This window comes from Chrysemys picta, chromosome 6 (genome assembly GCF_011386835.1).
Source record: "Chrysemys picta bellii isolate R12L10 chromosome 6, ASM1138683v2, whole genome shotgun sequence".
Lineage (NCBI taxonomy): Eukaryota > Metazoa > Chordata > Testudines > Emydidae > Chrysemys > Chrysemys picta.
In genome coordinates this window covers 117,998,547-118,010,614 of record NC_088796.1, presented here as the reverse complement: position 1 = coordinate 118,010,614, position 12,068 = coordinate 117,998,547, and the positions used below count along the sequence as shown (strand labels likewise).

The following is a 12,068-nucleotide window of genomic DNA, read 5'->3' as shown; positions in this document are numbered from 1 at the left end:
TGGCTGCCTCAGTCTCACCATTGCTGAAAAAAAAAAAAAGTCAGATACAGTTGATTTTTTAAGCTTTTTTCCAAATTTGCTTATGATCTAAGGGGCAAGATTTGGCAAACTGTGAGACGTTGGATAAATCATCAGGTCTGTGTTACATTCTCAGAAGTCTTTGTTTTAATTGCATCCAAACAGAAGCCAAGATTTCCTAAGCGTGGCTTGTGACTGATATAGCAGCCTGCAGATGCTATGCTAACACAATCTACTCACTTTCACAGCGGGGAAGAGGTCGAGTCCATTGTCCCAAATTTAGACAGTGCTGGACAGAGTTCCCCACTATTTGGAAGCCTGGATCACAGGAAAGGCTCACTTTTGACCCTGGCTTTAAATCGGTCGATGAGGCCTGCAGATGAGGTATGGATCCTTCTAAGGATTGGCAATCTGAGGACAAAACACACACACAACAGAGTTAGCCTTGAATCAAAACAAATGTATTTGTTATTTAAGTATCTGTGATACTGTAATATCTAGGAATGATATTAATGGAAAGTGTTATACTATAAAATGTATACATTCTTTCCAGATTCAAAGAGTTTCACTACATCAACATATATGAACTAAAAGATATTTCCAAGCAAAAGGAGGAAACAAAAAGGTACCATAATATATTCAAACTATCGTGAGCATGAATAAGTGGAAAAATCCTCCATTTGATCCAATATCATCAATCATCACTCTTTCAACATCTCAATACAGGAAGCCATAATTCTCTGTTTGAGATTCCAATGAACTTTTGTTATAAAACACTGGAATTTTAGGAATGAAGACTGAATGTTCCAACCATTAAATTATCAAAATAATTTATTCAAGGCTAGTAGGACAGGGGTCACAATATAGCACATTTAACCTTATAAAAAGTATTACTGTGTTATTACTCGGAACAAAAATACTTGTACGAGATAAAGTTCTAACCAGCACAAAACATGCTCCTGTAATCTATCTTCACTCTTCCAACAACTCCAGGCAGGAAATCCGGCCAGGCCAATACATTTCCTTTTTGCAGTTCTTCAGGACAGGAAGTAGCCAGGGATTTTACCTAAGGTTCAAAACACATGGTTAGACAGTTTGCTAACTACCAGACAGCTTTGTAAGAAAAGAACACCTCTCACATCTGCAGTACTGAATCTAGCATCTGATTCAAAGCACATTGAGTCAGTCAGAGTCTTTCCATGACTTTAGTTGGCTTTTTGAGCAAGCTCATAGGTATTCTGTTCTTCTTATTTGTCTGGATCACCTATTGTCACCAGTGCGATGGTGGAACACTGTAGCAATTTACTATGGATGGATCTGACAGAAGAGTATTGTCCTACAGGCGATGTAGGAAACATGCTAATTTAAACACCTCTATGTATGTCTATGTAGCAGAACAGTGTATTTACCCCACAGGTTAAAAACAGATGAGGGAAAAGAATCTGAGTAGATTCTCAAGTATTTGTAAAGGGAAACTTTTACCATTAGAAACAATGGAATATGAATTTTGAAGAGTGATGGTCCTGAAATAGTTTTATTTCTTGATACCTAATTTTAAGGACAGAAAACACAACATGAAACTTCAAAAAAAGACAATTCCTTGTTTCCAGGATACAAGTTTTCTGAATTCCTTAAATAAACCAGGCTGTGACTTTGCAAAACATGATAGGCTAGATTTTGCAGACACCACAGTTAATGGGAATTAACTAGAAATAGGATTGGGCCCCATTAGTGAGCACTGGATGTGAAATTGGGATGCATGAGGACAGGATAAAGGAACTGCTATGTTGTTAGATTAATGGATGGCTAGATAGCCCGAGTTGGATGAAAATTTTTTGATGGAATAGTTTTCCATACAAAAATGCAGTTTAGTCAAAATTGCAATCTTTTGTGGGAATATGTAAAATTTTCAATGTCAAATCATTTTGACTTTCTCATTTAATTTTGACAAGATTAAAAATATTTTGGTTTTTCTCCTTTTGAAACATTTTGTTTAGACTTTCAGATTCTATTAACATACTGATCTTATTACATGTATGATTACATTTTATATTATATTATGTTCACTATATTTAATATTTTACAATATATTATGTTCTGACAATATCAACACGTAACATTTTGAGAGTTCTGCATCAAAATTATGGGAAACTGCAGTATTTCTTTCTGATGTGGAATGAAAACTAATTTTGAAATGTCAGACTTTCCCATGGAAATGTCAGATTTTCCAGTTCCAAGCATTTGTACCTGAGGGCAGAAAAGTCATGTACCATAACTCAATCACACCATGAGACAATAACGAAATCATAACCAGAATGTATATCCAATAGATTAAACCTCGTTAATGAGAATCAGTCATTGTTTTTCTGAGGAGGATGTAGCCATGACAGTATTTTGAGACATATACTATAGTTATGACCATCAGGAAATATGGAACAGAGATATATATAGAAAGAATGCACAGATGGTGCACTTCAGCATTCCCACCATCACTCAGCAATGGGAACATGTGGTTCACGGTGTTAAGTTAAACAGCATAAAAAGGTTAGTAGTGGACTGCTTTTGATGGGAAGATTTGTTATGGAACAGCAATGGAATGCAAAAACCTTTACTCCTCACCATGTTAGAATTGCCACATCTGCAGTGGTGCATTGCAAACCTGAGCAAACTGCCTTTTGGCAGGAGACGGCAAGGTGGCTCCATTTGATAGTGTGATATCAGATTTTGACTGAATGGATATTTTGAAGACCTAGACACCACAATTGGGTGATACAAGGGGGAAATCACAATGCTTTCCTGCGCACAATGAAATGGAGGTCATCTGATTTGTGTCGAAAATTCTTTTTGCAAGTTTTGTTCTCTTCACTGATGGATTTCTGTTAATAACACACTAATACTATACATTTATTTTCTCCTCGCAGTTCAGTGGCCAAGTAGAAATATACAGCCCTGTGTCCAGGACCTGAGCCATGCATCCTTGTACAGTGTGGGAGAAGGATATATGTTGGTTTAATGGGGGTTTTCCTCAAGAGACATGGACACTCAAAAAAGTTAACATTTGCTGTTGTGACCTGTACATGCCTGGTAAATGTTGGATAGAGGATTGATTTATTTTCTGTGTCCTTTCCTTTCCATAAAATTGTAAATACAGGGCGTTAGTCACCAAGCAGAAGTGATCTGGGGCAAAAGCCCCGGTTGCACAGTATGCAGTCCCTGAGCTTAAGTGTTCAGTAGAAAAAAAATGTAGATAGGTTTGTGACCATGGGATGTCATGTTAGACATTCAGCAGTGACCCCAAACATGGTCCTAGTGCGCTGAGTGCATCATCTTGCAAGAGAGGCTAAAGTTCTGTTGGACACACAGAAAGATTTTTAACTCTCTTTAAAAGTGACGGTATTTATGGGCTTTTTAAAAAAAATACATAAAACCTGGGATGATTAGACAGTTGAGTGAAGAAAGTGGAAAGTAAGGTCTTGGAATCAGCCTTCACCGATTTCACTGTGGTTTGCAGGAAAAGAAATTAAAATAGTTCCTGGAATAGAGTCTAAAAGCCCTTATATAAGCTGTAAAGCCATAACTTCACTGCAAAGGCCCTATTCAGTATATTACAGCTCTCCCTAGCTGGCCTAAGACAGAAGCATTGCTCTCAGCCAAGAAGCTGTTTAAAGTGATAAATGCCCTACAGAAGACAAATGTGCAGTAAAAGAAGATTAAGGGCTTCCATCCCTCTATTATGAAGGGCAGAAGTACCCCTCTGAAGGAAAATGGTTGTTTAATTAAGAAAACATGTTGATAACTGAACTAGTGCATTCCATGGCTGTGCTGAAGAGCAACCCTAGTAATTCCCTGGTGCAAAAAGGAATGTTTTCTATGGCCACATGCAAAGTTGGATTAAAAATTGTGAAGAATAAGGAAGAGCAGCCCAAGGAGGAAAGCGTTAGTGTGGTTTAACCCCCTCTCTCATTGCACACAGCGATGGACTGGAAGGGGATCGGCCTGGTTAGGAGAATAGACATGCAAATCTGTGCGGAAGCTGTGGAATATTTCATGCTGGATGGGGAAAAAAAAAAGTCAGTGGCCTGCACGAAATGGGTGGTTGGTGTCTGTCCTGTTTCTGATGGATAAGTGTCCACGTCACAAACACATGTCACAGTTAGCATCTTGTTGGCACCCTCAGTGAGGAGGGCAGGTATTTAAACCACTCTTACTTCCCTTCCCGCTGCTTGGCCTGATCTACACTGAAGTATAAAAGATTGTACAACTGGATGGAGCTGGTGCACGGACCAGGCACCAGCAGCCTGACCTATTTTTACTGAAGCATCTTCAAAAAACTCTTTCCTGCAGTACGGGCTGCTGAAAAATGGTAATTACCAGGCTAGGGCACCAAACTGTTCTGGAACCATTTGGAATTTTGGGGGACATCGCCCTAGTGCAGATGCAAGGTAAGAAGATATTGGATGGGGAAGGGGAAGGGACCTTCCCACTCACTGACGTACAGAGAACTTCATTTTCCACTGCTGTCAGGTCAGCATCTTTTATGAGTGTTAACCTCACTCACAAACCAAACCAAAACAAAAAAACTCCAACCCAGACTACAGCAAAAATGAAAAATCATTGGGTTTGACCTGAAGAAGATGAACATGTCGATGGACAGCTAAGAGTACATCTAAAGATGTCTTAAAGAATTTATTTAGCCTCTCTTTTATTCAATTGGCAACTGTGGCAGAACACCGGCTTTGCCTCGGGGGAGAGGGGGTGTTCTGTGCTTCTAGGCGGTTAGGGTTTGCCTTAGAAGTTTGCTCTGACCCTCAATGTAGCCTCTCCCCCCTCCTAGAGGCCTGGGTTACAGCTTACTGAGCCACCTTCATCATCCGCCAGTCAACAGGTTTGGTGTAAGAACCCTCTTTAGTTCCGGTCTTCCTTCTCAGGGAGCATTTGTGTAGAGGTGTGGGGGGGAGGTCAGGGGGAACCCAGGCCTGCCCTCTTCTCTGGGTTCCAGCCCAGGGACCCTAACTGGCAACGGCAACAGATAGTTTTCCTATACTACTGGAGCTATGGCCCTTCCTGGGCTACTTCCCCAAACGGCCCCTCCTAGCACCCTCCTTGGTAGCTGACCATGCTTCTTCTCCCGGGTCTTTTACTGCCCACTGTCTTTCTCTCAGTCTTCCCACAACACACCTTCTTACCCCCAGCTCCTACCAGCCAGCCTCTCTGAAGGGGTTTCCTTTGAAACTAGTCCCAGCTGGTTCTAAATGGGCTTCAGGTGATCTGATTAGCCTGTTTCCCTTGATTGCTTCTAATCCATTCTTAATTGGTTCCAGGTGTCTTATGGAGTCTGCCTGACTTAATTGCTTCTAGCACCTTCCTGACTGCTCTGGGGTAGCCCCTGCCCTGGTCACTCAGGAAACAGAAAACTATTCATTCAGTGTCCAGTGTGTTTTCCTTCGACCAGACTCCTGCACCCAACCGGTCTGGGTCTGTCACACAACCTATTCTGTACATCGTTATTCCGTTCCGTTTCATAGAGGCTTGTAGGAAGAAAAGGCTTACCAAATAATCTCAGTGGGCTAAGGCTCTAGTGTATAAAATAACTTTGAAATAAACACAGACAATGAAGATGATTTACTATTTCAAGCTCTCATAACAAAAGAGGTAAAAAGTTTATGGGAAATGTACTTGGCAAGTTTTCCTGTTGTGGTCTACACATCTGTTTTTTAGCATTAAGACCATGGATTATGGGACATACCATAATTGAAGGGTAGGATTTTCAAAAGCACTTTTCATTGGCCTAACTCTGCTCCTGTTGAAGTCAGTGCGGGGGGGTTCTGCATTCCTGTCAACGGGACTGGAGTTAGGCCAGGGCTGAGAGGCTTTTGAAAATCCCACTTGAATGGCACAGCAGTGAAGACTTCGAGCACAGGAAATGAGCACTTCTTCAAACTCACATCCACATTATCGTGATGCACCAAAATCCCTGTGATTCAAGATGAGAATACAACCCTCGGCAACACACAAAGTGCAGAAAAGGCATAAGGTAAAGCAGACATGAACACACTGTCAGAACAGGGGCGGTCAGACACTGCATTGAAAGATTTATTTTTTTATCTCTTCTACCTTTAAATTTTATTATTATTTTTTAAAAAGCAAAATGGAGAAAATTAAAAAAAGTAAAATCAGATGAAGAGCAGGTACTTGTTTTCTTCTGAGAGGAAAAACAGCCAGAGATCTGTTCCTGTGAGTCCCAGCTCATGCTGAACATTGATCCTTAGACTTTACTTTCCAACAGCAGGATCTACATTTCTGAACCTCAGGGCTTAAAGTCAGGCACCTAAATCCGTATTTTTGGTACCTAAATAAAAGTGGCCTGATTGTCAGAGGTACTGAGCATTCACAGCTTCCATTCTATCTACGTACCTTGGGGTTTTCCATAGTGCCTAGCACTGTAGTTCTTTGACTTGGATCATCTGCCACTGAAGTTAATGGCAGTTTTGTCAATGACTTCAGCAGAAGCAGGATCAAGCCTTAGTGCTTCCCATGTAAATGAGACCTGCAGAGCAAGTTCTCTAGTAGATTTTATGGAGTTTCCTCCCTTCTCTGGTAGAGGGCTCTACTATGGTTACAATATATTTTGTGTATGTTTTCTCCTTCCCTTTCGCTCTTCCCCATTGAGTTAGTTATTGAGGAATGGCTCTGCCAAAATCTTCAATTTTAAGCTTACTCCATATACGTTGACATACAGCTATGCCCGATGAGATTCCCATTAACTTCAGTGGGAGTTGGATCATGCCCATTAGGCAAAAATGCATTAAAAACTAGTTTAAGTTTTCATTCATTTGCTCAGATTCCAAACTATTAAGTAAATATTCACCTCCTGTGGGGATAGGACATGGTCCCAGATGTTGAGCTGGCTAAGAGAGCCCACAAAAGATTCTGCTGGATTGAATCCTTCTCCTCTCTGGTCTTGCTCTTGTCCAAGTATTAGTGCGCCACCACCTAAACGCAAATTAAAATGAAAATGTTACGGCTCTGTACAGTGGTTGATGATGGTAAATACTTTATAGCAAAAACTGTCAAATACCCAAAGAACCCACAAAAATTGGTGAGACTACTCATGGACTAAGGTACTACCCAGCCTGAAGAAGGATGAAAGAATTCAGTTCTACATAAATGCTGAACACAGAAATAAACAAAACCTTCCAAGCCTTGACAAACTCCAAAAACCTAACAAGAGAAAAGAAACAGTAGCAGTGATCTTAAAATTTAAATTAACCTCTACTGGAAACTGGGGATTCTTTTAAGCAGTTGTTTAAGAAAGGCCTTTTCTTCTCAGAGATTACCTTTAAACAAGGCTTTACTGTGAATCATATTACAACACAATTCATAATGTAATTATGAATTATTAATTGGCATAGGATATTTCGCAGTAACAGTTGGTTAACTGTTGCTTTAAATGATCCCTTCTCAATGTTTCAAAACTATTCAAAGAGTTAAAATGCCATGTAGAAAAAAGGAATATTTGATTCCAAACAACTGAACCACATGTAAGACTTGATGGTAAACGCTGTAACGCCCCACACAAGTAAATTCTGTTTGATCTCATCTAATATTAGTACTAACATTGGAGACCCAGTTTGTGGGTGGCATCACGCAGGCATGCGAGTGAGGACAGAGGTGCCACATGCCTTTCTGGCTTGTGCCCAGGTTTCGGAGAGAGCCACAGTGTGGTTGGGAATGGACAGAGGGAGCACAGAAACCTGCAGGAGCTTCACCATTAAAAATAGAAACCATGTTTCTGAGAAGACTGTTCTAAAATGGTATATTCATTCTGCGGGCTATGAAGTTAAAAGATTTTAAATGACCAGTACTTTTCTCTGGAAAGCATGGACCTTCCACTGCTCTTCGGTTCTCCCATGCAATAACGTATTGCATGTTCTTTTAACGCTACAATGTGACAGTTGCTCTGAATGGAAAACACTCCAAATACTGTATGTCATGCAACTGGTTAAGTGTCTTTCATTTTCAAGCACGTAGTTAAGGGCTTGATCATCCTCCAGTTGCAGTCATGGGGGGTTCTGTCACTGATTTCAGCAGGGAAAGGGTTAAGTTCTAACAATAAATGAATCCTAATTTCTTCCTCATATCAAAGGAAACAATGAAAGAAGTGGACATAAAACAGGTCTGTCATTCATATTCTAGCAAATGTAAAAAACATGTCATATACTGTGAGGAAGAAATATTACTGAAACTAAACTCCAAAAATAGGCCTGAAAATTATGAGGAAAAAACCTCTAAGTACACGCTTCCAAACCAAAATCACTCCTGAGTTTAACACAGACATCCAGTTATGAGATCAATTCTCACTAAAACATTCTCTAGTCAATTTAGTCAATGCATTTCTTCTATGGGCAGGATTCGGCCATCCTTACGCAGCCGGTATGAGACCTTACTCCATGAATATTCCCATTGGTTGCAATGAGAGACTACTCATGGACTAAGGTACTACCCAGCCTGAAGAAGGATGAAAGAATTCAGTTCTACATAAATGCTGAACACAGAAATAAACAAAATCTTCCAAGCCTTGCAAGCCCTACAATAACAAGAGAAAAGAAACAGAGCCAAACAAACGTTAACAAGATATACCAGGGATTTTTGATCCTACAGATAGACCTCTGCCTCCATCAGACAACTTCCCGTCAATATACACATTCCAGGCTCCATTCATGCAGGTCCACGTGACTGCAATGTGATGCCAGTTGCCGTCATTCACAGAGGGACAATCTGTGATCCTCTCTTTCCCATTCACATAAAGAACCCAGCTGCAGAAAAAGCAGATACCAAGGCACATTCAATGACATGCAGAGGTTTAATAGATATAACATTCTCTTTCAAGAAAATAAAGTTTTCTTCCTGCTGGCTACTCCCTACATAGGAAAAGTAATTTACTGAAGGAGGTTAAGTTTCCCCAGCTCACACAGGAAATCCCTGCTGCCATATTTGTTCCCAAAGAGAAGACATGGGTCATCATGATCATACTCACAGACAGTGAAGTAAGGGGCAATTTCCACATGTTTAGCTCTGTAAATATTACCACAAAAAGGAGTTTCAGTCATGTTTTTCAGTGGATTCCTAAACTTGAGTTGTTCTTGGTATCTCGCAGACCATGGCCAGAGGGTCACAGCAATCAATATGCCTGCTGATAAGCTCCTTTTTTATGTAAATATTACATTAAATACATCTTTTTTATTCTGTGTAAAAAAAGACAGAAAGAAATATTCTGCCTTCTGAGCATCGCTACTTTGTTGCAGACACCAATGCCCCCAAAAGTGGTTTTGGAATTAATCACAGGGAAAAATCAGTAAGAAAGGGCAACTCCAGCTACACAGTTTTGATTCAGATTCAGCTATGAACTTCCCCAAAGACATGTATCATTGGAATTTGGTGTTTTAGTTCAGACTCCTCTCTATCAATTAAAATGCAGTTATAATCTAGGAAGAAAGATAATACTACTATTGATTGATTTACCCATTGTAATCTGTTAGCAGAAATGCATTGTCACTTCCATTCTCCACTGCATAAGAAATTGGAGTCCCATAATTAGTAGTGTCAGTTGATCTCATCCAGAATGCACAGGTGATATCACCAAGTGATGGGAGAATATTGTCAAGCATGACATAGCTATAGATACCAGACACTTCAAAATCCAGGTTAAAACCGGAGGACTGTTCTGCAACAAACAAGAACAATTTTCAGATCTACATTCGTGCAAATGTATCAACAAATTAAATGAAGCTTAATCAAATGCAATAAAACTAACCACAACCAGGCTAAAAGTATTTGCTTTCAACTGGACCGAACTAGAAATATTTTATTTCTAGCCTACAAGGTGTTCACATGGAGCCTTCAATACCTAGAAAAGATGCTGGGTTTAAGAAGCACAAAAAAAAAAAATCTTGTAATTTTCTGGTAGATAATGAACATGAACCTTTCACAACATTGGATGAGCCTTTTGGTCCTCTCTCATACAACTAATATGTCCATCTGGCCATCCTAAATCCAAAAGTGCCTGATAGGACCTGTGGATAAAATGGGACCAAATAGATGCATGGTTCTTTATGGAATTAAAAAGTATATTGTGCAGTTATGGAATAGAATTTGTGTCTTTCACGTTCAAGGTATTGCAAGGTGCTTTACAAAGAAATAAAATGCATGTTCTGTGCAAATGCAGCACCCATTATGCATTCAGTAGTAGTTCTCATAAAGCCCTGGACACTAGAAACTGTTCTACGGAGAGAGGAGATGATGCACAGATGACCAGCATGTCTACTGCCCCTTCCTAAAAATTGCCATTGGATCTTTAACTTCCATCTGAAGATCCACCACATAGGTATCAAAGGTTAATGTCTTGTCTAAAACAGAAATGTTATTGAGTCAAATTTGTCTCTGCTGTAGTCAAAGGAATCTCACCAGGTTGGAATTTGACCAGTTAACTTTAAGACTGTATAGTGGAAATCTTATGCCCTTTGTTACCACGATATCTGTGACTTTCAGATGCAAAGCATCATGAGTCGTATGTGAAGTACAAAGAGCTTAATAACTAGGACACGTGAAAGAAGCTGAAATTGAACTTCACAGGCCTATAGTGCACGGCAGAAAGGGTACTGTGCTTTTAAGCAAAGAAAAACATTATCAAAATAGTGTTTGCTAGCATGCAGGACGTTACTTTGTATTTACAGGCTACATTTGAAATTTATTATTAATATTATTTGTACTGCTGTAGCTTGCAACGGCTTTGCTCAGGATTGAAACCCCACCCTGCTAGCTGCTGTATAGAGAAGCCATATGGTATTAACTCAGCTGGCATCATTCTTGCCCAGAAGCTTTGTCAAGCCACCTTTTGCTGACACTGTGGTCCTGTGTACCTGTTTCACACCTGCTGCCTGTAAAGCCAGGGGGACATTTACAAATGTACGAGTTCAAGGCATCCACACAGGTAGCTTGGTTTAAACAGGGATTGGATCCACACTCATTGATGTTCACTTCACAGTGCAGGCCTGTGTACCCCGTCACACATTGACACCTGAGGATGAAAACAAAAAACATTCTTCTATTGTGGCCGCTTTTAAAGCTCAGACATCTGTAGGCTGGAGGCACTCTTTGTTTCCACGAGAGATCCAGTTACATTACAAAAAGCCAGAACATTAGAGAGGCACTCCAATAGTATGGACCCTTGAAATTCACGACGGGTCCTTTTCTGTAAAATGGACCAGAGCAGAACACCCATAAACACCAGAGAAGTTCTGATCTGGATCCAGAAACAAACTTTTTGGTCCAGGTTCATCTTGATGAAACATAAAAATAGAAGACAGGAAGGGCTGAGGTCCATCAATGCCCATATCTTCCCCCAGCCCAACAATCACAGGAAACTTGATCATGTGGGATACACAAATTGATGATCATTGTTCAACGCTGTAATAGGACGTAAAAAACGCCACGGGTCCCCTTCCCCCCTTCCCCATGCCAATACAGCCTGGGGGGAAACTGATTCAGGAAAATAGTACCCTGTAAGTTTCCTCACACTGTAAGGGTGGCAGCCCTAAGGCACTCTCACTTTCTACCCCTCCCCCGCCACATTCTCCTCACTATCTATCACACCTTTAACAAAAGCTAAAATAACACCATCACATTTTTTTTCTTTTTAAATATCCACCTTTCTCCCACACTGGGGTGCATGTTGAGACCAGTTGACAGATTAGCCCTATAGCTTTGCTAAAATCTTTGGGGAAACCCAGACACTGCAGCACATCTGGCTTTGCTTATTACAGGAAGTCCGTCAGCAGTTTTTCACCTGAAGTTGTTGATACCATCTTTGCATGTGGCTCCATTCTTACAGGGTCTGCTGAGACACTCATCAATGTTTTTTTCACACAAGACGCCAGTAAACCCAGGAAGGCACTTGCAGTGGAAACTCCTGATCCGATCCTCACAAATGCCCTTGTTTTGACATGGGTTTGAAAGGCATTCATTCACCTCCGTTTCACAGTGAGTGCCTG

General features: G+C 40.4%; 1 protein-coding gene across 1 annotated transcript in view; it reads right to left on the bottom strand.

Annotated features, from left to right (window-relative positions):
* Nucleotides 1-12,068, bottom strand: part of SVEP1 (sushi, von Willebrand factor type A, EGF and pentraxin domain containing 1) — a 169,625-nt gene that overhangs the window by 64,337 nt on the left and 93,220 nt on the right. Inside the window, exons 24-30 of the mRNA XM_065549724.1 lie at nt 11,864-12,065; nt 10,938-11,095; nt 9,541-9,742; nt 8,659-8,834; nt 6,887-7,011; nt 961-1,084; nt 259-429 (exon numbers count right to left, since the gene is read on the bottom strand). Coding sequence (XP_065405796.1) covers nt 259-429; nt 961-1,084; nt 6,887-7,011; nt 8,659-8,834; nt 9,541-9,742; nt 10,938-11,095; nt 11,864-12,065 — 1,158 coding nt within the window. The remainder of the gene's footprint in view (nt 1-258; nt 430-960; nt 1,085-6,886; nt 7,012-8,658; nt 8,835-9,540; nt 9,743-10,937; nt 11,096-11,863; nt 12,066-12,068) is intronic.